The 27,233-nt window shown below is 41.6% G+C and overlaps 1 protein-coding gene across 3 annotated transcripts in view; it reads left to right on the forward strand.

Annotated features, from left to right (window-relative positions):
• ITGA8 (integrin subunit alpha 8) overlaps window positions 1–27,233 on the forward strand; it is a 473,328-nt gene that overhangs the window by 200,621 nt on the left and 245,474 nt on the right. For all 3 annotated transcript variants that reach the window (XM_033931203.1, XM_033931201.1, XM_033931202.1), the window contains one exon: window positions 1,238–1,429. In XM_033931203.1, coding sequence (XP_033787094.1) covers window positions 1,238–1,429 — 192 coding nt within the window. The remainder of the gene's footprint in view (window positions 1–1,237; window positions 1,430–27,233) is intronic.

Below are 27,233 nucleotides of genomic sequence, written 5' to 3' on the forward strand. Positions count from 1 at the left end.
TTCACCAATGAAGTTGTGCTAATGCCACTGAAAGAAATGTAAGATGTTTAAAGATGCTAAAATTTCATAATATGAAACTGATTTCATGATTCTCATGGTTCTTTTTATTTACATTTATTTTATAGATTGCATGCGTAGGGATGAATATTTTAAAGTATGTAACCCAATGGTTCCCAAACCTGTTCTGGGGGTTCCCCAACTAGTCAGATTTTCAGGATATCCAAAATGAATATTCATGAGAGAGATTTGTATCCACTGCATGCAAATCTCTCTCAGGAATAGTTATTGTACATATCTTGAAAAAACAAGAGGAAATCATTAGAGTGAAATTTAACTGCATTGATTCTAGACTTAAATTCACATTATTTATTGACTCCCCTTTTTTCTGAGTGCCACTACTTATATTGTTTTTGTATTCGTAGAGTCCTATATTGTCTTCCACTCAATCTCATATTGTAATTCTCTTAACTTATTCTCTCTGAAATGTCTTTAGTAGCTTGTTTTAAAATTAGGTGGTGGTGAGAGAGGGGAAGTTATGTGGAATGGGCTTTATGCTATGAAGTGCAACAGGAGCCAAAATATTTTTGTTTTGTTTTTATGCAAAGAAAAGCAGCCTTAGATTAAGCATGCAGGGCATTTTTAATTCTTTCTGAAAGGTGGTACTAAAAACTAACAGCCCTTTTATCAAACTGTGCTAGAGATGTTTAGCGCGAGTCAGTGTGGTAAATGCTCCGACACTCATAGAATTCCTATGAGTATCGGAGCACTTGCCTCACCAACCCATGCTAAAAACCTCTACCACAGTTTTTGATAAAGGGGGGGTGTGGTAAATGTTCAGTAACATATTTTTTCAGAACTGAGTTTGTGATGGCAGAAACAAAGGTGATAAAACCGAGGTGTGGGATAATTCTCTAATGAGTGTTGTGCAATTGGTTTATCAACAGCTTTCTGTGCATGTCTATGTAGGCTAATATAACCTTCACTATCCACTGACTTGAAAACATGGCAGAAGTAGAATGTCAGGTGACTAATAACATGGATATTTTCTGCCAAGGTGAAATATAATATCCTGGGATATATGAGGACTTGAATAGCTTACAGGGTTTGTTGTTTCAGTACTAGAAAGTTGGAAAATAATCTGCTTCCAACTATGTAAAAAAAGAATAAATTCCCAAAGAGTAAACATAATAAAAAATAAAGACTTTTTCTGCTTATTTCCTTTCATTCCATGTTATAGATATTGCAGTTGGTGCACCCTTTGCAGGAGAAGAGAGACGAGGCAAAGTATATATTTACAATGGAAATGTTGATGGGTTAAGTGCCAGCCCTTCACAGGTCCTAAATGGGCTGTGGGCCTCGCAGTCCGTGCCTGCGGGATTTGGCTTCACTCTCAGAGGAGATTCAGACATAGACAAGAATGATTATCCAGGTATGTAATTTTTCTGCATTAGGAACTGTATTAGGGAATTTCATACCTCAACTTCTGGTAAAAACATCAAGCCCTAAAATATTCATTTTGAAGCCAGAGGTCAAACTTAAGAACAGGCGCCGCTTTTTCAAGTTCTAGAATTGCTTTCCTGAGAATTTAAAGTCAGACAAAATAAATACTCCCCTTCCTGGCATAAGACAACATCAAAAAGGGAAAAATTAAAAACTTATAATGTTACATTAAGATACAACATGTGACCTTCAATGGAGATTTAAAACTGTTAACAAAAAAAAAAAAATCACAATATATTTAACATTTGTAGGCAGTTTGGTTATAATCCTTGATGATACCTTCTTGTAACAACATGAAAGATTTGTAAAAGGAGTTCAAAACATTTTTGTCTTAGAGCTTTTTAAAGGGTTCTGTTTCCAGAATGGTTTATGGTCTTAATGTTCTAGGGTACTATAAATTTAATGTACAAATCATAGAGACAGTTCAGAACTGGGCCACCAAAAAGATACATAGTGATACCTAAACATTTAAATATGGTATTTCTAAACAAAAGAAGAAAAAAATAAAGTGAGGATAGTAACATTTAAATAGTAATGTAGTAGACCTTAGGGGAAGAAAACAGACCATTTAGCAGGCTTCAAGAGGGTTTTAGAAAATTGCATTTTCCATAGAATAAGAAGCTCCTAGATAAGGGGGTCCTCATATGAAACTGAAAGAAGGGAAGAATGCAAGAATGCACTTCTTCAATGAGAGAGTGGATAGACACCTGGAACAAACTTCCACCAGAAGTGGTAGGTGCCAAAAGAATGGTAGATTCCAAACATGTTTGGGGCTAACACAAAGGAACATTTTGGGAGAAAACTACTAATAAAGGGGCGTGCTTAACGCATGTGCGTTTAGGCATCTCATGTTATTGTTTGCATGTGCATGCATTACCCACATGCTAAAAAATAAAAAAATATATTTTTTTAGGTCTGAGGGCATGTTTGGGGGCAGAGAGTGGGCACAACTACGTTATCAGTTAGTGCGTGGTAAGCACAGGAGCCCTTTCTGCCTAGACAAAAGGTGTAGTTAAGGACTCATGTGCTTATGGCCACTTGCTAATGGGAAAATTAGTACATGGGCACTATTGTAAACATGAATAATGTGGCCATTTTACAGCTGCACTAAAAGTGGCCTCAGCCCTTAGGGAAACCCATGTGCTTGTCATAGTGCAGATCACTTTTTAGCACAGCTTAGGTAAAGGGCCCCTAAGTATGAGGGACCACTGAAAAGTTCTCAGCCAAACCAATAAAGTTGGGGAAATCTCCATCGAGGGCTATACACTTTGTCTAGTGATTTTCCACTTTTTTCATTCCGTTAGAAAAATACAGAACAAAAAAAGTGGAAAATTTCTGGACTAAGTGTAGAGCCTTTGGAGGACACTGCCCCAACTTTGACAGTTGGGCTGAGAACTTTTCAATGGCTCCTTGTAAGCTATATGGCATTACATAAATAGGTAGGTTGAGTGACTGAAATGGTCCTTACTTGCTAACAAGTTCAAAGTGTAAAAAGTTAGTACTAGTGAATCGATTTTTTACTCCATCAAAAATTACAAAGACAAGGGGGCACTCGAAGTTACAGGAAGATGCTTTTTAAACCAATAGGAGGAAATATTTATTTCACTCAGAGAATTTAAGCTCTGGAACTTAAAAAATATTTGGACAAGTTCCTGGAGAAGAAGTTCATAGTCTGACAGACATGGGAGAAGCCAATGCTTGACCTGGGATCAGTAGCATAGAATGTTGCTACTATATGAATTTTTGCCAGATTATTATGACCTGGATTGACCATTGTGGAAACAGGATACTGGGCTAGATGAACCATTGGTCTGACCAGTGCTCCCTCTAAGCGGGCGGGTGGTGTGAGCAAAATTTTTTCCCCGTGCGCTAAAAATATCGGGCGCCAGCGCCAACTCGCCCGATTCTCCTCTCGCCGCGGCCTGCCATCTCCGTACGCCGTGCGCTGTGACGTGACATTGTGCGCTGCGAGGCAATATTTTGTGCGCCAGCGCATGCCAGCGCAGCTTAGAGGGAACTGCCCAGTATGGCTATTCTTATGTCCTTAAATGGGTCCTAGTTGGTCTGCTGAGATGTTAGGGCAGGGCTGTAATCTGAGTACTCTTGTGGAATTTGCCAGTTCCTGTGGAACTGTCACAGGAGGAGAATTGTTTTGAACCAGGCTGGGGAGGCAGAGGCTGTCCAGTGACATATTTGTAATTCCCACTCTCAGTTTATCCCCTCCACTGCATGCTGGGATGAGGAGGAAGGGGAGGAGACCAGCAGCATCTTATGCTGAGTTTTTCATCTCTGAAGTCTGAGTTGCACAGTTTGTATGCAGTCTCCAGGCAGTAGGAGCCCACTGTTGTCCTCCTGCTTGCCTATTCAGCATATTAGGTTGGGCAAAGACAGACCTAGGGGTAAGAGAATTGTATGAATGAGAGTGAGAGGATATAAAAGAGGGAATGAATAAGTTGTATGAATAGAGGGACTATGGACTAGAGAAATGGAAAGTATGACATAAGTACTGGGGAATCAAGCAGGTGAAGAAAAAGCTGGGGGGAGTGTATATTCATATATTATATATAGGCAAAAAGACACCCGAGATGAAGAAAGGAATGGAGAGAAAGAAGGACCAGGGTGGGTAAGGGGGATTAAATGCAGTGGCATAGCGAGGGTGAGCGGCGCCTGGGGTGATGGCGCCCCCTTCCCCACCTTCTTCCCTGCTGCATGCACGCCCCTTCCCCTTCCCTTTTTAACTTCAGCACCAGCAGCCACCTACTTACTACCCATGTTGGCTTTGGTGCTTTCTGTGATGTCACATCCTAGACGTAGGTCTTGGAAGTGATGTCAGAGAGCTCGCCGAAGCCAACGTGGGGAGTAAGTTGGTGGCTGCTCGCGTCATAGTTTAAAAGGTATGGGGGAAGGAAAGGGGTATGTGCGTGGCAGGGGATGGAGTGGGAAGAGGGGCAGAGGGAAGGAGGGTTGCCGGCACCCCGAGGAAGATGGCGCCCGGGATGGACTGCCCCCTAACCCTCCCTTACTTAAGCCACTGATTAATTAGATGAGGACTGGGTTGAGGAGAGAAGGAGCAATGATGAGGTGAAGCAGAACTACAGCCAGGGAAGAAACACCGCCCTCTCCTTTCCTTATATCTCCCAAGATCCCAGAGTCACCACCTCCCCCTTTCAGGTTCTTCTAAGACCACAGAACCTCTTTCTTCTCTCCTCATGCCATTCTTTCCTTCTTCATATTTTATCCTCTACCCTGATCTGCCCTCTCTTCTTATTCCCAATCCTTCCTTCCTTTCCCTGTCCCTAAGATCTCAACTTCCTACAGATGAAATTCCCATAAAAAACAAAATGACATATATAGATAAAAAGTTAAAACTGTTTTATTATGCTAAATGAATCATGATTTAATATCCAAAATAATTCCAGTCTGTGTGCTTTAAGATTGCCACAGAATATTGCAACTCATACTGTAGAATGTACCCCTAAAATTTCCTCCAGAAACTGGGGGCTATGACTACCCCAAAGAACAGAGCAAAACAGTGTTTCCCTTGAATCATATCATTGTATTAAAATTGCGAGTGTAATGTGTCGTTTCTCTTTAGAGAGAGAAGCGAGTCAAAATGTTTTATAAAATAAAATTTAAAAATAACCCTGAAAAAATATTTGGTTACATATGCTCTTGGAAATGAGTGGAAGTCTGTTAGTTCTAAGTTATCGAAATGTAATTATGAATGTTCAATTTTATGGAAACTGCTTAGAGTATAGGTGGTACATAGTTTTTTAAAATAAATAATATTATATCAACCTAGAAAATTTTCATCTAAAAAATGAAGTCTATGCAGAGAGAACATTAAGAGAATTAATCTACCATTTTTAATCTTGCTTTCCAACCTTCCTCTTAACTTCTGTTGCTTCCTCTGTTTGTACAGAGAGAAATATGCATCTCATTTGGCTTTTGTTGTGTACATTCATCCTCTTTGTCTTATACAATACATCCTCGTAGAGCTTTGAACTTCTTTTTCATTCACAACTGACATCTAATGCTATGAATCAAGGCTGTGTCACAGTTGTAAGAATTCCTTGAAGTGATGTTAGCTTGCTGTAGACTGTTTCCCAATCGCATAACCAGCCTGCCTGCTGTAAATGTACAACATTGTTTTAATTCAGTTCCTTTCATGCCTCCTCTGGGACCAACCACACATCACAGTGCATGGGAAACAAACAGCTTTTTTGAATTTTAGGAATTCTCTCAACATGTGACACTGTGGGGGACTTGATCAAAGTTCTGTTCCAGTTTTACTTCAGTGCAGAATTTCTTCCATTTTTTAACCAATTTTTCCCCTGTTGGATTTAGAAAAGAATTTGCATTTATAAGTATAAGACATTTTGCTGTAGTGGATCAAACAACTTTTCATCTTTCTTTTTAATTATACTACAGATTGTTTTTCAACTATATAAGTGTGCTGCATAAGTGCCACATGTACCTTCATCAAAGAACCCAGATGTGGTCTTATGAACGTAATGGGGGAGTATTGGTGGGAATTACTGAAGCCACTTCTGAAGTTTCATTTCCTTGTAACAGCAGGGTCTTACAGACAGTACAGCAGGTTGATTTAAGCTCTATGCAGCAACCAAATACCCATTGTTGGATTCTGCTGCTGATTCCAGTATTAGGCTTGCCCAAATTACATTGGTATCTCCAGCTAGGTAATATTTCTTGGTTTATTCGGGCCTCAAATAAGGGGAAAAAGAAAAAGAGGGAAGGCATACACCAATACAGTGTATATTACGTATAATAATTTATTTCATCATTATTTTGAGTATACTTCCAATGAACTTCTGATTGGATCTCTAAAGGACTCTAACAAGTTACAAGCATTTGGATCATTATTTGTTCAATGTCTGTTTAAACTTGATATAGCCATATGCACTTGAGGACTTCAAAAGGACTTTATTAAGGTGCAAGCCATTTGGATTTCAATAAGTTAAGTGCTAATTTTTAATCATGTTATGGATAAATGTGATAGATTTTTAATCTTTGAGAAAATATACTCAAAATATTAATGAAATAAATTATTATAAGTAATATACACTGTATTGGTATATACCTTCTCTCGTTTTCTTTTTCCCCTTATTTGAATTATTTGTTTTCTTGTTTTTTGTTATTATTTGGGCCTCAACCAGTTGGCCAAACTGTCGTCACAGACCTCTGATATTTCATCCTAATTACCGTAGTCTCACCTGGGTTCTTAGCTAGTATCCTTCTGTAACTAGATTGCCTAGTGGCCTATGCTTAAATCAATATTTTTACTTTCAATCCCCTTTCTTTGCTGCTTCAGTTGGCCAACTGATCTGTCCCTCTGAGACTACTTTACCTGGTTTCCTTTTCCTTAAGAGAGTATTGCCTATTATTTTTTTCCTCTCTGGGATGCTCATGTCTGTCTCTGATAAGCTGACTGCTTTATATGTGCTGAGTTCCTGCACTGCCGTACCACAAATTTCCTTTGCTTATTAAGTCAGCCCTAAGATATGGAGTCATGAAGTTATAGAAACCAATACAAAAGAAAGCAAAAACCTGCTGTAATAACTAAACAGTGCACAACTAAACACAATGCAAGGCTTTACAGATGATTCAAAATGCTGCGGCGCAGCTGATATGTGATGGAAAGAAATATGAACATGTTACGCCTTGGTTGAGAACACTTCATTGGCTGCCTGTTAAATTTCTAATTCTCTTTAAAATTCTTGTTCTGGTGTTTAAAGTTTTTCACCATGGCATCCCCTGTAATGACACTATCGGCTCTCTAGATCTTTAAGGTCAGAAGGGGGTGATACGATTGTCATTAAAAGAGTTTTCACAAGTACACTGTGAAAATATAAGGATGTCTGCAATTTCCATAGCAGGGGTGTTATGGAATAAATTGACAGGGCCATTGAGAGCACTTCTACTTAAAACTACTCTGTTTGTGGAGGTGTTTAAATGAATTGTAGTATTTTACGGAGATATTAACATTATTGGATGGGGAGGTGTTTACTTAAATTAATTTAATTGTATGGAGATTATCATTATTGTATGTTATTTGTATGTATGTGTTATTATGATTTTATTGTTGTAAGCCACTTAGGTATAAACGGGTAAGAAATCTTTTAAATAAAATAAATACACTTCTACTTGTCATCAAAAATAAAAGATTCTGCAAAAGTATTGGTTTATTTAGCACAGCAACATAACAGTAATAAAGCACAAAGCAAATTCCTAGAAACAGTTCAAACTCCTTTCGCTAATAGCTATGTCTTAGATAAACAAAAGCCAAACATAACAAAAATTCCCTAATAGATTATCACTAATGCACCAACTTGTTCTGGCTGACACTTCACAGACAAATAACTTAAACTATCTACATCCTGATCTCTGAGAATTTACATAAACCAAGCTTTTTCAAATGCAGGAATACTCCTGGTTTTACAACGGTGGCTGGAATTTTTCTCCTTACCAACTCCAGAGGTCCCAAAGGAAGTGGAGGGACAGATACATCAGAAAACTATTAGGGGCATAATCAAAATTTTAAAATGTCCAAAAAAGTGCCTAAGTTGGCACTTGGACATTGTAATTGCCAGGACATCCAAATGCTGATTTTCCAAAAAAATTTTTTTTGACATCTAGCGGAACTTAGCCTCTGCGCATCCAGAATTTAAAGGGACATGTTAGGAGGCATGCTATGGGTGGGCTTAGAGGCGGCTTAAACTTGGACATTTTGCGGCATTAATCAAAGCATTTGTAGGACATCCTAGATAGAACTTCCCCAAACTGAGCAGATCACCACTGAAGGTAAGTAAACGTGACCACTTCAACACTCCCATGATACTCACTAACCCCCTCCTATCCTCAAATTTCTCAATAAAACAGTACATACCTGTCTCTATAACAACAGCATCTTCTATGGGAAAGCCTAGTAGAGTAGCACACATATGTCTTAAGTAATCTAGTGGGTAGGCTAGTGAACCATAAGGCACACTGACCACTACATTCATGGTAGAAAGAGTGAGGCCACCAAAACCCTACTCTACTGCTATATAGGTGCCATAATTGGGATGGTAGACAGGTTGGTATTGTAGGTATGGAATGGGATAATTAATTGTGGCCAGTTCATCATGAGATGTTTCATCGCCACAGTGGTGAAACATCTGCACTGAATCATCCCTGCAATGGCCACTCTGAATCATCCTTGTACTCCTCCCTCACATGCTGCAGGCACACACTGCAAGCTCTCCAATCCCAGGGCCCCCATCTCTGAATTTGGAGGCAGAAGAGAGAGAAAGGAGCTGGGACTCTGCTGAAGCCACCTGAGTGCCCCAGAACCTCTAAGAAGTGAAGCAGTTTAGGCTCAGGTAGAGGCAGCGGGCTACTCTCTCTTCTCTGGATTGGCTGAGCCAGATGCCCACAAAAGATCTCTGGGTCTCCTCTTCCTCCTCCCCACACATATCACAGATAGGGAGGAGAGGGGGAGGGTACAATTATGGGGGGTGTGGGGAAGGCACCCCTCCCACACACACACACACACACACACTCATTCACATCACAGACAGGGAGGAACATAGGAGGGTATAATTTGGGGGCTTGGGAAATTCATCATAGCCAATTATTCAGCACTGAACTGACTGCTCTGAACTGGTCATGATAAAATGTCCTGGACCCTTATAGGTATTAGGGGAGTTTTGAGGGGCTCACCATAAATTATAAGGGAGTTATGGTGAGAAGTACTTGTGACACCATTTTTGTGAAATTCACAGCAGTGTCTTTTAAGGTGCCTCATTGCTCTGTTGGAATGTCTATGTGGCCAGTCAATTATAATGCTGGCCCCTCCCATATCTAAGTGGTGTCCATTGGGACATTTCTAATTTGGATTATTTTTTATTCGAAAATGGGGTATAAAGGTTCTAGACTTTAAAAAAAACGAACTTTGTTTGGATGGGGATCTATGTCAAAGAATTATGGTCTGGATGGGAATGTCTGGAAGGAGTGAAAATGCAGTGGGCAAAACTGAAAGGAGCGATTGTAAGGGCAACAAACCTTTTTGTTAGGCAAGTAAGTAAAAGTAAGAGAAAAAGAAGGCCGCTTTGGTTCTCAAAAGTAGTAGCTGAGAAGGTAAGGAATAATAGGTTAGCTTTCATAAACTACAAAAGATCGCAGAAAGAGGAAGACAGGCAAAAATATCTGTACAAGTTAAGAGGCTGGTCGTATAGTCAGGAAAGCAAAGATGCAAATGGAAGAAAAAATAGCTGACACAGTAAAATGGGGAGACATGACATTTTTTAGATATATTAGTGATAGGAAGAAGTGCAAAATTGGCATTGGAGACTCAAAGGTGAAGGGGAGAAATATGTAGAAGCTGATAAAGAAAAGGCTGTATTGCTTAACGAATATTTCTGCTCTGTGTTCACAGCTGAAGCACTGGGAGCGGAAACGCAGAAGACAAATGTGAATAGGGATGGAGGAGTAATAGACCCTGATCAATTTTCAGAGGGTTGTGTTCGTGAGGAGCTAGCTAAAATAAAAGTAGACAAAATGATGGGGTCAGATGGTGTACATCAGGGGTGTCCAACCTTTTGACTTCCCTGGGCCGCATTAGCCAAAACAAATGTTTCTGGGGCCGCACAAACGCGCAAACACTGCAGCAAAACAGAGGAGGGAGCCGACAAGACGGTAAACACCCAGTGGTAAACACTACATCGCCCTCGACCAGGGCCACACAAAATACTTCACAGGGCCGCATGTGGCCCTTGGGCCGCAGGTTGGACACCCCTGGTGTACATCCTAGCATGCTGAAGGAACTTAGGGAAGTTCTGGTAGCTCCACTGAACAATAAACTTCTCCATCACAATAAACTTCCCCATCTCTTTGGAACTCATTACCCCCGGAACTAGGGGATGAATCCATGCTTGATCATTTCAAAGGAAAACTAAAAATGTTTCTTTTATAGATGCATTCAACCTCTAGTTCACTTACCTTATGAAACATCTTCATTTCTGCTTTGGTTATCAGAAGGGATCTCCCTTCCTTTTGTATTTCTCCTATATGGCTTTCTTTCCTATTTTATAATATAATTCTTTACCTTAATTCTATCGTTCCAGTAGGTCCTGTATGTTTTAATGTATGCTACCCTAGTTTATTATGTACAAACCACTTAGAAGACTGATGGGCAGTATACAAACTTTTATTAAACTTGAAACTTAACATTTTTATAAACGATATTGCTAAAGGGTTGTCAGGTAAGATTTGCCTCTTTGCGGATGATACCAAAATCTGTACCCAGGATGGTGTGAATAACATGAAAAAGACCTGGTGAAGCTTGAAGAATAGTCTGAAATTTGGCAGCTAAAATGTAATGCTAAGAAATGCAAGGTCATGCATTTGGGCTGCAAAAACCTGATGTAACAGTACAATTTAGGGGGTGAAGAACTTATATACGACAGAAGAGTGGGACTTGGGTGTGATTGTATGTGATGGTCTTAAGGTGGCCAAACAGATTGAAATGGTGACAGCGAAAGCTAGAAGGATGCTAGGTTGCATAGGGAGAGGTATGGCCAGTAGGAAAAAGGAGGTATTGATGCCCCTTTATAAGACTTTGGTGAGACCTCATTTAGAATATTGTGTACAATTCTGGAGGCCCACACCTTCAAAAATATATAAAAAGGATGGAGTCGGTCCAGAGGAAAGCTACTAAAATGGTATGTGGTCTTCATCATAAGGCGTATGGGGACAGACTTAAAGATCTCAATCTGTAAACATTGGAAGAAAGGCGGGAGAGGGGAGATATGATAGAGACGTTTAAATACCTATGTAATGTAAACGCACATGAGTCGAAACTCTTTCATTTGAAAGGAAACTGCAATGAGAGGGCATAGGATGAAGTTAAGAGGAGTAATCTATGGAAATACTTTTTCACAGAAAGGGTGGTAGATACATGGAACTGTCTTGGTTCGTGCTTGAGCAAGTCCCTTGGGATTTCAGGGGGGATAGACATTCCCATTTGAATCTTAGGGAACAATATTGGATTTTCCAATTACAATCTGTCCATCCCAATGGTCTTAATGAAGGTGTGGAATGGAACACCATTATTTAACTGTGTTCATCGTATTTCTATTTGGGTTCTGTGTTTCAGTGGGGGTTTTTGGCTGGGGTCATCGGGTTGTTTTCAGCATGGATCACGTTTTATGTCTTTCGTTTAGCATGGTTGTGTATTCATGGGTGTGTTCTCGCCCCTGAGTGTGATTGGTTGTTAGTGTTGTATGTTTGGTTGGTTTGTGCATGATGTCACCTACAGATCTGTTTTAAGCGGGCACCTACAGATCTCTTCCGCCCGGGCACCCCGCCCTCCAGCCGACCTCTTTGTTCGTGTTCCGTCGGGGGTCAGGTTCCTGAAGAAGGGCTCCTCCCGAAACCAGCGCGGTCGAACCTCTTCTCCTAGCGCGGTTTTTTTCGTTTATTAGTTTGTGAGATAGTTTCAGATAAGTATTGTGTTCATTTGATTTTTGCATGGTGATTTTTGATTTTGTTGTGTGAGTCAGGGGGTCTGGCTGGCAGGGTTTGTTTGGGGGTCGCTCAGGTTGTTTGTGTTGAGTTTAATTTACTCATTTTGATTGTTTGATTTGTTTGATTTAGTGGACTCAGGTCCCTTTAATTTCAGCACACTCAGGGTGCTCAATGATGGTGTGTGGGTGGAGGCTTACCGCCTTGACCCAGAAGTGAAGTGTCGGAGCTGTGCTCCTATCACTGAGGGTTCACACTGAGAGCACCCTATATTATATTCACCCCATTTTGGTTTGTTAGTTGCGAGCCAATTTTGGCGTCTTGAGCGTCCCCCACACAAACCTTGATGTGACTAGGTTAGTTCCTTTTAAAGCATCAAAATAGGTTTGAGTTCAGCACAAAAACAAAAACTTTTCTTTTGGCTTTCACAAACATCCCACCAGTTAGACAGGCGTCCAGTTTGGCCTTCTCAGGCTGAGCCAAAATAACATTGCAGAAAGCTTTAAACTGTTCAGACCCTGAATGGGATCCTTTAATTGGGGAGGGATCATAATATCTGGTCTTAGAGGGCGGATGATCCCAGAGCCATCGAGTTTGGCTTTAAAATAAAAACTTAGTGGTGGATTCAGATACAGCACTGCAATAAGCTTTAAGGAGTTCAAAAGAAAGCAGAAGTCTTTGGACATTGTTTTGCCTAGTTTAAGAGAAAAGGAGAGTTTTTCCATAAAGCGGGCTTGTCATAATACACAGGCCTTTTTAACAAAGCCTTTCTTTGCTCTGCCCCACTATATGTTATACAAATCACTCACAGTTCTTATATCACTTCAAGTTCACATTAGCTTGTGTTTTATACTTTTCTTTCATGAGCAGCTTTGCGAAAAAGGTCAACAAACACAGTCACTATTTTGGTATGTCCTTCACAGAGCTATGCCTGACCAAACTTTAAGCTGCTGCTTCCAGCAATCCAGGTGAGCCACACCCTTTGAAAATACCACAAAGCTTTACTTCTAGCCAACTTCTCCACACTCATTCAAAGTCAGTTTCCATTTGGTTCTCATAAGGCAAGTGTTTCAAATTGGCTTCAGTACATTCCATAAACTCCTCCTGACTCAATGATTCACTGGTTTTAGAGTACTCTGTCAGGGAATCTTCCTGCATCTCTACATCAGGATATTCAAATACATAATCTTGTAACTGGCTGCCCTGATTTTTTTGTGGAGTTGTATCTTTCCTCACAAAACATTTAGGCTTCTATGTCTGCCTCCCACTGCTTCTCTCTGCTCCTCCTCTTTGCTTTCCTTTACTTGAGTTGTGGAAGCTAGTGACAGGTGTAGGTGTTTCCCCAATCAGCTGCCTCCTAGTGAGAGCTGTGTGCCTGTCCAAACTAATTCCCTGCTCCCTGTATTCCTGTCCCTTGGCTTCAGGGTTCCTGCTGATGATAGTTTTATCTCTCCAGACCCTGGAAAATCAAATTCAGTACATTTTTCCTAGGGTTTCATATGGGTGTCCCTTTCTTCCCCCCAGCTCTAGGCTGTTGTATAGGTTTATAACATAAGAACATAAGAAGCACCATCTCCAGATCAGACCTTCGGTCTATCAAGTCTGGCGATCCGCACATGCAGAGGCCCAGTCAGTTGTACACCTGGCGTAATTTTTAGTCACCCAAATCCCTCTATGTCTGTCGTAAGAAGATGTGCATCTAGTTTGCTTTTAAATCCTAGGATGGTCGATTCCGCTATAACCTCCTCTGGGAGAGCATTCCAGGTGTCAACCACTCTTTGTGTGAAGCAGAACTTCCTGATATTTGTCCTGGACTTGTCCCCCCTTAGCTTCAGTCCATGTCCTCTTGTCCATGTCACATTGGACATTATAAATAATTTTTTTTCCTGCTCTATTTTGTCGATTCCTTTCAGTATTTTGAAGGTCTCGATCATATCCTCTCGCAGTCTCCTTTTCTCAAGGGAGAACAATCCCAGTCTCTTAAGTTCCTCATATTCCAGTTTCTCCATACCTTTTATTAGCTTCGTTGCTCGTCTCTGCACTCTCTCCAGCAGTTTTATATCCTTCTTTAGGTTGGGAGACCAATGTTGGACACAGTATTCCAAGTGTGGTCTGACCATTGCTCTATAAAGCGGCATTATAACCCTCTCTGATCTATTCGTGATTACCTTCTTTATCATGCCTAACATTCTATTTGCTTTCTTTGCTGCCGCCGTGCATTATGCCGATGGTTTCAGGGTCCTATCTAGCAGCACACCCAGGTCCTTTTCTTGTTCGCTCTTACCCGGAGTTGCTCCTGACATTCTATACTCGTGTTCCTTGTTCTTTCTGCCTAAATGCATTACTTTGCACTTTTCCACATTAAACTTCATCTGCCATTTCTATAACTGGCAAGTCGCTCTGGAGTTCCTCGCTATCCTTCTGCGATCTGATTGCCCGGCATAGCTTTGTGTCATCTGCAAACTTGATGATCTCACTGGATGTTCCTTCCTCTAGGTCATTGATGAAAATATTAAATAAGATTGGCCCAAGTACCGAGCCCTGGGTTACACCGCTAGTCACTACTGTTTTTTTCACGGTATCCTTTTCTGCTCCTGCATTGTCTCCCTGATTTGCTGTGTGGTCGTTCCCTCCTGTATCATCCCCTCCTGTGTCTGCTCCTGCGTTGTCTCCCTTATTTGCTGTGTGGTCATCCCCTCCTGCATTGTCTCCCTTATTTGCTGTGTGGTCGTCCCCTCCTGTGCCAGAGTAGTTGCCCGTAGTTCCTTCTTCGGGGCATCCTGTCGCCCGGGCCATTGACTAAACTAAACTAAACCTTAAGTTTATATACCGCATCATCTCCACGGAAGTAGAGCTCGGCACGGTTTACAAGAACTTAAAAATGAGAAAGGGTAGGAAAAGGTTTACAAAAGTTTATAGATCGAGTGGTAAAGTAAGGGAAAAAAGAAATTACATGTTAGAGAAGAGCCAGGTTTTTAGTTGCTTGCAGAATAAGTGGAGGGAGCTCAGGTTCCGCAGCGGGATAGTAAGGTCATTCCAGAGACCTGTGGTCGACTGTTGGCTTTCCCCTATCCTTTAATTTAAAGCCTTCTCGATGGCCTTCTTCATGTTGCCTGCCAATACTCTTGCTCCTTCCTTGTTGAGGTGTAGTCTGTCCTTTCGGTAGTACTTGCTTTTTCCCCAGAACACCATCCAGTTGCGCACAAAGTCAAAGCCTTCCTCTTCACACCATCGTCTCATCCAGGCGTTGATCTCTTGCAAGTCCCCTTGTCTCTTTCCATCTGCTCTTGGTACCGGGAGGATCTCGGAGAAAGCCACCTTTACCTCCCTGATCTTCAATTTTCTTCCTATTGAGTGGAGCTGGCCCTTCATCTCTTCCCTGTCATACTTCCGTTCGCTCACATCGTTAGTTCCCACATGGATAAGCATAGCAGTGTCCTCTCCCCCTGCGCTGTCTATGATCCTTGAGATCCTGTTGGCCACATCCTTCACTCTTGCTCCAGGCAGTCAGGTGACGATTCTATCCTCTCTCCCTCCTGCAGTTTGGCTGTCCACATGACGTATAATGGAGTCTCCTACGATGATCCCCATCTTCTTTATTCGGGGGTTCCTTGGGGGTCGTAAGTCCATGTCCATGGTGTAGGGCCAATCTTCTTCCTCCTGCGATACACTTGAAGTTGTTTTCGGCTCTTTGTGTGGGGGGACGTCTTCATGCGTTCTCTCTCTTTCTCCTGGTGTGCAGTCGTCCCCTATCTCAGCTTCAGTCTCTTCTGGATTTGCAGTGGTGTCTTCTCCCCTCTCGTCCAGTCTATCTTCCTGGGTTGCTCGGGTACAGTTTTCCAGCCCTGGGATTTCCACATGGTGCTGGTGAGCTTCATCGATCTCTTCGTTTGCACTGAACTCCACTAGAAACTTCTCCTGTTCGTGGATTCTATCTTCAAAGGTGAGGAGTTCTTTTAGTTCCGTCACTGTCTCCTCTAGTAGCTGTACTTGTCATTTCAAGCTATCCAGTTCCATGCACCGACTGCAAATGTATGCCCGGAACCCCAATGGGAGGTAGTCATACATATTGCAGCCGGTACAGAAGACTGGAAAGCTCATCTTCTGACTTCCTTGGGCTTCCATTTCTTGCCTCCCTTCTGAGTTGTCTGAGTGATTTGTTGTGAACCTTCTGTCTCTGTTGACTGGATGTTTTCTGACTTCCTGTCTGCTGTCTTCCTGTTAGTAGTGAGTCTGCTGGTGTTGCTATGTTGGGACCTTTGTGTGCTTGTTTCCCTTCTAAGTGTGTGGTACTGTGCCTGCCTCCCCCCTACCTTCTGTGCCTGCTGCTTCCTTGCATTGCTTGCCTTTCTGCTTTTCTTGTGTGTGCTGTCTTCGCTCTACCTTACCTTGCTTTTGCTTGTGTGGGTTTGTTCCTTCTGTGCCTGTCTCTTACTTACCTTCTGTGCTTGCCGCTTGCTGCTTCCTTACCTTTCTGTCCTTCCCTGGTGTTCTTGGTTTTAGTGACTTGGCCCTTCCCTGGTGTTCTTGGTTGTAGTGACTTGGCCCTTCTAAAGGCTCTTTGCAAAGGCGCTCTCGCTGAGGCGAGCGCCTTTGCTGCTTGCCTTCGCCATGCGCCGTTGGCTCCTCCCCTATTAAGGGGGTGTTTGGCGCTGCCTCTGAACGGTGGGGGTGGGCGGAGCGTACTCTCGCCACTTCCCCGAGCCTTCCGTTCTCTCCTGCCTTCCCTCTCCTGTGCTTAGCACCGACGCTGCTCCTCTCCTCTCCTCGGCGCGTGTGCCGCGTTGGCTTCTCCCCTATTAAGGGGGAGTCTGGCACTGCCTCTGACATGGTGGGGGTGGGCGGAGCATACTGTCGCCACTTCCCCGAGCCTTCTGTTCTCTCCTGCCTTCCCTCTCCTGTGCTCGGCACCGACGCTGCTCCTCTCCTCTCCTCAGCATGTGCATATTTATTGGAACCCTGGGTCAGATCAGTGAGTATTTCATCTACTGCTTGTTTCTCCAGACATGCTCTGGTGCTCATAAGGGCTTCCCTGTGACAATATGTTATATGTATTAGTTTTGACCTCCATGTCCTTATCCTGCTTATGTCAGAATGAGTATGCCCAGTCTCTCTTTTTCTCTCAATGTATACAGTATATTGTGTCTCTGTTCCTGAATTCTGCCACCTGGATACTATGAACATTTGAAAAGGAAAGAGAGCTGATGAGAGTGAAATAAGGCTGTTAATGTATTTCATGACTCCTAACATGGAGTGTCCTAAAACTCAATATAAATTCAATTTATTTGAAAACTGAGAGATATATGCCTTCTCCTCCCTTGGCTTTGTTTAAGGTAGATGAATATGAACACACTTATTCAGTCCGATAAATTAGTATCTTTCTTCTGGAATTAAATGCCAAAATGCTACGTGAAACAACTATGATATTGACACAAAAACCTTTCATAGATTCTCAGTCTAGTCAAAAATCATTACCTTCATGGAAAATGTATTTTTTTGGTAAGCAATATAACTTTAAACACTTGCTGCATGTGATGACTGACTTGTAAAATAGCCTTGAATCAGCTTTTGGCTGGTTTAACTATGCTGTGGTATGTTCTCTGTTCTCCCTGTGATGTTTTGCAGTTAGAGGACATGGGCAATGCTCACGTGAATGAATTTTCCTCTCATAATCCATTTGTTAATAGTCTTTTGTATTCTTACTGGTAGGAATTGTTAAGCAGTAAAATTTCTACATAGATTTGATTTTTTTTTTTAAAGGGTAATTCATTTTTCCAGCAAGTCAAATGAAACATCCAAAATCAAGTCCTGATGTGAAGGTTATATAAACCTGAAAATAAGTTAATTGGACTCAAACTTAAACCAGAAAAAGTAATGTGACATGCCCCTGTTTTAAATTATATTTGTCAAATTAGACATGAAGAAGGATGGTGCTTTTCAGCAGGATGAAGCTGGAGGCTGAGTGGCGAAGTTATATATTTCTAGTTGTAGTACTGGTTCATGATGTTTTATATCAGTCACCATGTCACTCAGAATTGACATGTTCCCCTGTAATTTTAGGTACAATAAACTGTCTTCAAGTTGCAAAGCTTTTATGTTTAGAAAACTGTTGAGAGCAAGCAACCGCTAATCTAACTAGCAAAATATGTGCCATAAGGTGCATGTTAAGATCATGTTAAGACACGTTTATTTATTTATTTAATTCGTTTTCTATCCAGTTCTCTCCAAGAAGTTCAGAATGGGTTACATCAGGGGTGTTCAACCCACAGCCCATGGGCTGGATACGGCCCCGTGAAGTATTTTGTGCGGCCTCACTCGAGGGTCGAGGGCAATACAATGTTTTCCTCTGCTGCCCCCGGGTGTTTACCGTCTTGTTGGCTCTTTCCTCCATCTTGCTCTAGTGTTTGCTCAAAGCCGCGGGCAGCAGATCCTATGTGCCTCTTGCGGCTGACCCGGAAGTGCTCCCTCTGATGTCGTGACGTGAGGAGGGAGCCGGCCTGAAGGTAAACATCCAGGGCACAGAAACATAGAAACATAGAAAGATGACGGCAGAAAAGGGCCACAGCCCATCAAGTCTGCCCACTCTACTGTCCCACCCCATTAAGTCAGAGTGCTGCTCGACCCACATAGAGATCCCACGTGGATGTCCCATTTATTCTTAAAGTCGAGCACGCTAGAAGGGAGGGAGGGAGAAGGGCTTGAGACTTGAGAGGGAGGGAGCACAGACTTAGGAAAAATGATGGAAGGAAGGAGGGAGGGGCATGAACTTAGGACACAGAATGAAGGGAAAGATAGAGGGGAGCATAAGCCATAAGATGGAAGAATGGAGGGAGTGAGGGAAAGAGATGCAGAGGTGAGGGAGATAATAGAAAGGGAGAATTGGGTGTCTGAGAGGGGGAAAGAGATGGTGCAATTGGGGAGATAAAGAAAGAGGAGAACTGATGGGCAAAGAGAGGAGGGACAGAGACGGAGAGAGAATTATTGGACATGGTAAGATCATCTTTACAGGGGCACTGTACACATAACTTACAAGACCTTCTCCAGCCAGTGAGCAAATTCAGGTAAAAGTTCTTGGAATTCAGGAAAATCCATGAACTCAGAGTAGCAAGGTCATTCTGTCTTCTGTACCAGAGTACAAGACAAAATTGTGCACATTATATCAGTTTGTTAGATCAGATCTAGCTGATGAGCACATTTAGGTGAAAGGTTGGTATATATGCCTTCTCTCTCTCTCTCTTCATGCAGACAGGCGATAGATCGGGAGTTCTATTTCACAGTATTTTTTGTGTGCTGTAATGCAGAAGATTGTAGCCAAACTATATTATTTTGCTGTCTAAGCACCACCTACTGTAGACTCCTATAGGTAGGTTGTTTTGTTTGAGGGAGTCCATGAAAAGAACCTGCATTTAAAGTCACTATAGATTGCTGGATTAAGGAAGTGATTTTGTCAGTTTATATTTTCTGTGAGTGTCCACTATCTTCAGTTTTTGAAAGCACTTTCTACCAGATGTTAGGCCACTTCTTGAGTAGAACACTCTTTAATTTCACCTCATGAAATCTGTAAAGCAGCAAGTTGAACTTTAATTCATTCCTTTGTCTTCCATTACAGAATGGATTTGCATACAAGAGAGGATGCATCCCTTGGGGCCAAGGTTTTGAAAGTGGGAATTGCAAGGTTCAATACTTTATCATTTACTGCTTTGGTATGCCAAAGCATCTGGTCTAGTCTGGTCTGATGGATGATAAGGAAAGCTAAAGTAGGTCTTACATGCTAATTTTCTTTCCTTAAGTCTTTCCAGACCAGTCCCACCTATAGTTAATGTTCAGTAATGCTGTATATATTTTCTTTTTTTTTATGGAGGTGATAAATATTTCTCGTTTTATTTTTGTGCTGGATGCTTCTTATTGTTTGATATTTATAAAGTTCAGGATTCATATTTGTTGAAAGATTTTTAGTCATTTGGAGAAAAAATATTTATCTTTTATATACTTGTCCACTGCTTTGTTGTTCGAATACTGGCTCGCCAAGCTGCCGCACATGGTTTTTAAACTATGACATCACAACATATTAGTATCTCATTCTTCACCACCTGCACAAACACAAGCATCTGTACTGGTCCAGAGTGATTTAAGGAAAGAAAATTAGCAGGTAAACCTAATTTAACCTCTCTTTTTCAAGAATTGGACAGAGGGAGTGCACTAGATGTGGTGTATTGAGATTTTAGCAAAGCCTTTGACAGTGTACCACACAGACGTCTAATAAATAAACTGAGTGCATTTGGGATGGGGCCCCAAAGTGACGGGTTGGGTCAGGAACTAGTTAAGTGGAAGACAAAGGGTAGTGATCAATGGAGATCAGTCTGAGGAAAGGGATGTTACCAGGGATATGCCTGAAGGTTCTGTTCTTGGGCCTGTTCTTTTTAATATTTTTATAAGCGATATTGCTGAAGGGCTGTAAGGTAAGATTTACCTCTTTGCGGATGATACCAAAATCTGCAATAGAGTAGACACCCCAGATGGTGTGAATACATGAAGAAAGACCTAGCAAAGCTTGAAGAATGGTCTGAAATTTGGCAACTAAAATTTAATGCTAAGAAATGTAAGATCATGCATTTGGGTTGCAAAAACCTGAAGGAACGTTACAGTTTAGGGGTTGAAGAACTTTTGTGCATGACAGAAGAGAGCGGAACTTAGGTGTGATTGTATGTGATGATCTTAAAGCTAGAAGGATGCTAGGGTGCATAGAAAGAGGTATGGCCAGTAAGAAGAAGTAGGTATTGATGCCCCTGTATAAGACTCTGGTGAGACCTCATTTAGAATATTGTGTACAATTTGGGAGACTACACCTTCAAAAAGATATAAAAAGGATGGAGTCGGTCCAGAGGAAGACTACTAAAATGATGCGTGGTCTTCATCATAAGACGTATGTGGACAGACTTAAAGATCTCAATATGTATACTTTAGAGTAGGGGTGTCAAAGTCTCTCCTCGAAGGTTGCAATCCAGTCAGGTTTTCAGGATTTCCCCAATGACTATGCATGCACTGCTTTCATTGTATGCTAATAGATCTCATGCATATTCATTGGGGAAATCCTGAAAACCCGATTGGATTGCGGCCCTTGAAGAGGGACTTTGACTCCCCTGCTTAAGAGGAAAGGCGAGAGAGGTGAGATATGATACAGACGTTTAAATTCCTACATGGTGTAAATGCGCATGAGACGAGTCTCTTTCAATTGAAAGGAAGCTCTGGAATGAGAGGGCATAGGATAAAGTTAAGAGGTGATAGGCACAGAAAGTGTGGTAGATGCATGGAATAGTCTCCCGGAAGAAGTGGTGGAGGCAGAGACTGTGTCTGAATTCAAGATTGGCTGGGATAGGCATGTGGGATCTCTCAGAAAGAGAAAGAGAATGGCTACTGCGGATGGGCAGACTAGATGGGCCATTTGTTCTTTTTCTGACATCATATTTCTGTGTTTCTATGTAATCTTTATAGATTTGGCTGCAATCATGGGAGTCAAACCACAAAAAGATTGGGAAGCACTGCACTAACATTTACATGAGCCCTTGAGCTGGAATAAGTGTTAGGTCTACATTTATGAGTGTTTTTTTGATCTTATACTAGCATTTTATAGCCAAATGGGTGCAACATTGGCACGACTGTATAAAATTATCCTTCATGTGCACTGTGAGAATTCCACTCTAGGTTTTGGAAGTGATAGTATAACTGGATTTCCCATCATGATTCAATGACACTTTTCATCAAAACCACATCAATGCTAATTTTGTTTTTCATAGAGGAATGTAAATATGTTTAAAAAAAACTGGGATGTTGTGGTCCCAAGTGGTATCCCATGAATAGTTTCCTTCAGGATTAATTTGGAAATGTTTCATACTGTTAGGATTTGTTACTTTGTAGCATAGAAATTTCACATGATATATCAAACATTTACATATCAGCAAATCATTTTTATAGACTGTGGAAATTTTAATTGTGTAGAGCAGGAATTTTTTTTTCAGATGATTAGAATTGCTTTATATTGCATTACATTTTTCATTTCATTTAAAATATTATATGTTGTGCTGTGTACTACCATATTGTACTATATGTGTACTACCATATTGTACCAAGTTTCCAAGTTTTATTCAAATTTGATAAAAACACTTATAAAAGATTTACAGTAGAAATAAAATATTCTTTGAGACAAATAAACAACAGACATTACTGTGAAAGTTAGCTGGACTGATCTTGTGGATTTAAATTTGTGTTAGTTATTGGGTCCTTTTACAAAGGTGTGCTACACACACTAAGGCCCAGATTCTATGTAGGTCACTTACAACTAGAGAATGACACGTGGACAAATTTTTCCCTGACCCCGCAGGAACTCAATTTCTCCATCCGTGTCCCCGCTATCGCTGCCACTGCCCCATTCCTTTAAGCTCTGCTTTAACCGCACTTTTGATTTTAAAGTGTTTGAGGCTTGTGAAGGTGAGGACAGAGTTTGCAGGAATAGGACAGGGGCAGGAAAAGAACTCGTGGGCAAGGGATGGGAAAATGAATTCCTGCGGGGACGGGGAAAAATTTATACCCCTGTTATTCTCTACTTAAAACACTAGCACCGACTAGTGTGACGCTAAGCATGATTCTATAAAGGTTAGGTAACAAAAAGAGGTTTAAAATCATACTCATGCCCACATTTATGATAACTCAACACAATCCTAAGAGCAGAGTATAAATCATAACTTATCTCAATCATCAATTGAAATGAGAATCAACTCAAAGAACTCAAGAAACCTCAACCAGTTAATTAAACTAAATATAAAAAGGTGGGTATATCAGTTACTCAGATCATAGAATCTCTTATAACATAGTGTTATTCCAGATCCCCATCCTGGGATCACAGCTCTAATCATACAAAATTCGGCAGTGCGACTGATTTTCGGTATTAAAAAAATGGGATCACATAACCCCCTACTACCAAAAACTTCATTGGTTGCCCCTAGAAGCAAGAGTGTTGTTCAGATTTGCCTGCCTATGTTTCAAATCTATTCTTGGTTTGGCCCCCTATACCTAGTCTCCCATTTTAAATTGGATTGTTCCACCAGGCCTACACCCAGAATACATATGTTTAGCCACCCTACAATAAAAACCTGCCGATACAAAAGATTCCTTGATAGAACTCTTGCTTTCCAAGCAAGTCAACAGAACGGCTGGCTAGGCAACATCATCAAGTACTCCTCATCCTATCTTAAGAACATAAGCAATGCCTCCACTGGGTCAGACCCGAGGTCCATCATGCCCAGCAGTCCGCTCACGCGGCGGCCTAACAGGTCTAGGACCTGCGCAGTAGCTCCCTATCTATACCCCTCTATCCCTTTTTCCAGCAGGAATTTGTCCAGTCCTTTCTTGAAATCCAGTACCGTACTCTGTCCTATTACTTCCTCTGGAAGTGCATTCCAGGTGTCCACCACACGCTGGATAAAAAAAAAATTTCCTAGCATTTGTTTTGAATCTGTCCCCTTCCAATTTTTCTGAATGCCCTCTTGTTTTGAAAGTTTGAAGAATCTGTCCCTCTCTACTTTCTCTATGCCCTTCATGATCTTGTAGGTCTCTATCATATCTCCTCTGAGTCTCCGCTTTTCCAGGGAGAAGAGCCCCAGTCTCTCCAATCTTTCAGTGTATGTGAGGTTTTCCATGCCCTTAATCATTTGTGTCGCTCTCCTCTGGACCCTCTCAAGTGTTGCCATATCCTTCTTAAGATACGGTGACCAATACTGAACACAGTACTCCAGGTGCGGGCGCACCATTGCCCGATACAACGGCAGGATGACTTCTTTTGTTCTGGTCGTAATACCCTTCTTAATAATACCCAACATTCTGTTTGCCTTCTTCGCGGCTGCTGCACATTGTGCCGTTGACTTCATTGTTGTATCCACCAGAAAACTAGTTAAAACCAACCTGTTTAACCGATTTGTAACCAAGAACTCTACTTACATGTACTCGATGTCCCTGAGTCACAAATTGTAGTCTTTGCTCCCTGTTTTCTCAATGTAATAATTTCAAAATCTTCACAAAGAAATCACAAGTATATTCAACATTGGTAACACTTGTCCTAGAAGGTCTAAACCAGTTCTAGTGCTGGCAGGGCTTCAAAAACTGCCGACACTCACTATCATTTAAGCGTTTCAATCTAAAAGATCTCCTTCAGGGGAAGCATCTGCCATCGTTGCCACATCACAATACATACACTAAATTATAAAAACTTGCTGACTCATTATCAGTTTATGGTGTTACTAACATATTCCTTCTACATAAACATTACTTAAATTGACAGCCATATTATCAATTCAATTTAGCATTGCCAAACGAAATACAAACATAAAAAACAATGAATAAAGAAATATATCAAAAAGATAAAAGTGGAGCCTACTCTTTACCAGAAATATTTGATGGCATCCTACATCAACAACCTCTGGCGCAGTTTGAAATGCGCACAAATTTCACACATCCTTAAATCACTACTTTTACATCATTACGAACTAACCACTTCCCTTTATTTAAAAGATGGCATTTTTCAACACGCTCTATAAAAGTACCAATTATTCACGCCAATCAAATTTTTGGAATTCTGCTGCTGTGTATGAATCAATTCAAACATCCATGATCAATATGCAAAACCAAAAAGCTAAAACGATGACCGCACATTCCACCACTCCGCTTCAAAACAGACCCAAAACATGCATCTGCACACCCAGGAAAACAAACAAAAACCCACTAGTCAGTTCACAAAGGTAAACACAATAAAAGAACTACACATAACAATACATCATATACCTTAATACTGCTCTCCCACTGTGCTCTCTTCACTGATTTGCCATATTTTTACTACAAATCCCTTTATCTTACCAACGTATGCCTTCACAATTAACATTAGACTTAAATATCACTCTCATGATTTAACTCAGCCGGAGTTAAGCTATCCAGATTTTAAAAATCCACCGTCACTCTTTCCTAATCAAAATGCAAAATGGCATTCAAATCACCACCTCTAGGAGAAGATGTCACGACTTCCAATGCTGCAAACCTCAGATCTTCAAAGGGGTGGTTAGCTTCTAAACAGTGGGATACTAAAGCTGTGTCAATGTCTTGTGAATGTAAATGTAAACAATACTCAATTTGGCTTTCAGGGCTCACCTTGTTTCACCCATGTAGACTAAGGACCAGATTTACTAACCTGCCGGAATGGGCCCGATCCGGGCAGGTCCGACGAATTCAGCAAACACCAACATGCAGATGAGGGTGATCGGAGGAACGCCCCCATCTGCAGGCACGGATCGCATCTGTAGGTGGTCTGAGCATGTGCTGGACCTCCGGTCCGTCGGAGTTTTTTGTGTTTTTTTTTTCTTCACTTTTAAATCTTCACTTAAATCTTCACTGAATGTATAGGGGAAACGCGCTTTGGCTAATAGGTGATCGAGGAACATTTTGGAGCATGTGGTTTTAACCTGCTTAAGCCCGCGGGTTAAAATCATGGGCTTGCAGTGCAGGGAAGGGTGGGAGAAGCGGGGCAGGCAGGCAGGGTGTTCAGGTTCGGGGCTGGAAGGCAGGCGTGTTCGGGGCAGGCAGGCAGGCGTGTTCAGAGCTGCAGGAGGCATTCGGGGTAGCAGGAGATTGGTGCTGACAGGGCAGAGAGAGCAGGGTAGCAGAATGCAGGGCATTCGGAAAGGGCTTCAGCGACTGGTCCTCAGCAGTCGCTTTTTTTTTGATCGGCCAGCCCAGTCGGTGTTGCAGGGTTTTGTTTAGTGAATCGCGTCCCTGCCTACTTTGAATGGTGTTGAATCGGGCCAGGGTCGCTAAGGGGTCGCAAACCGATCGCAAATATAGCCCTAACTGACATGGGCACCAGATCGCATATATGAGTTGTCAGACACGTAGAATAGTGTCTGAAAATGATCTTAAGTGTGTTCAAATAGATAAAGGAACCTAAAATTGAGCATTTGCATAGACTACATTGATTACATGGATAATGCCCAGTATTTTGCTCTCCGCTTTCTGGGCTATTCTCACCAGCAGAAATGAAGGTGATAAGCATTCTTTTAAAGTTCTGCCCCTAGTGTAGGTGAAATGAGGAGGATCCTGGAATACCTCCATACCTCCATGCCAATACTTCAAAATGCACCATCTTACAAACAAGTCGATAGCGGAGAACCGGTTGACATAATATACTTGGACTTCCAGAAAGCGTTCGACAAAGTACCTCATGCGAGACTTCTCAAGAAACTACAAAGTCATGGAATAGAAGGGGATATACTGAGATGGATAGGAAAATGGCTAGAAAACAGAAGACAAAGAGTGGGCATAAATGGGAAGTACTCAGACTGGAAGAAAGTAACTAGCGGTGTGCCTCAGGGCTCAGTTCTTGGGCCTATCTTATTCAATATCTTCGTAAATGACCTGGAAGAAGAAACGACCAGTGCTATCATCAAGTTTGCAGATGACACAAAACTATGCCGAGCAATCAGGTCACAAAAAGACAGCGAAGAACTCCAGAGAGATTTGAAGCAACTTGAGAGATGGGCAGAAAATTGGCAGATGAGTTTTAATGTAGAAAAATGCAAAGTGATGCACCTGGGCAGTAAAAACAAGGAGCATGGGTACAAACTGTTAGGTATAACATTGGGGAAGAGCGATCAAGAAAAAGACCTGGGAGTACTGATAGATAGAACCCTGAAGCCATCAGCTCAATGTGCAGCGGCGGCAAAGAAAGCTAACAGGATGTTAGGCATGATAAAGAAAGGAATCACGAGTAGATCAAGGGAGGTCATAATGCCGCTTTATAGAGCAATGGTCAGACCACACCTGGAATACTGTGTCCAACACTGGTCTCCATACCTGAAGAAGGATATAACACTACTGGAGAGGGTGCAGAGGAGAGCGACGAAGCTAGTAAAAGGTATGGAGAACTTGAGCTACAAAGATCGCCTCAGAAAACTGGGACTATTCACCCTTGAGAAGAGAAGACTGAGAGGGGATCTGATAGAGACTTTTAAATTGCTAAAAGGAATTGACATAATGGAGCAAGCTCACTCACCAACAGGGGGAAAGGATGGTGAGCAAGAAACAGCGTTATTCACATTGGCAAATGTAACCCAGTCTCGGACCAGAGGTCATGGCCTGAAGCTGAGAGGGGACACGGCCAAGACAAACGTCAG

Source organism: Geotrypetes seraphini, chromosome 2, assembly GCF_902459505.1.
Source record: "Geotrypetes seraphini chromosome 2, aGeoSer1.1, whole genome shotgun sequence".
In the NCBI taxonomy this organism is placed as follows: Eukaryota; Metazoa; Chordata; class Amphibia; order Gymnophiona; family Dermophiidae; genus Geotrypetes; species Geotrypetes seraphini.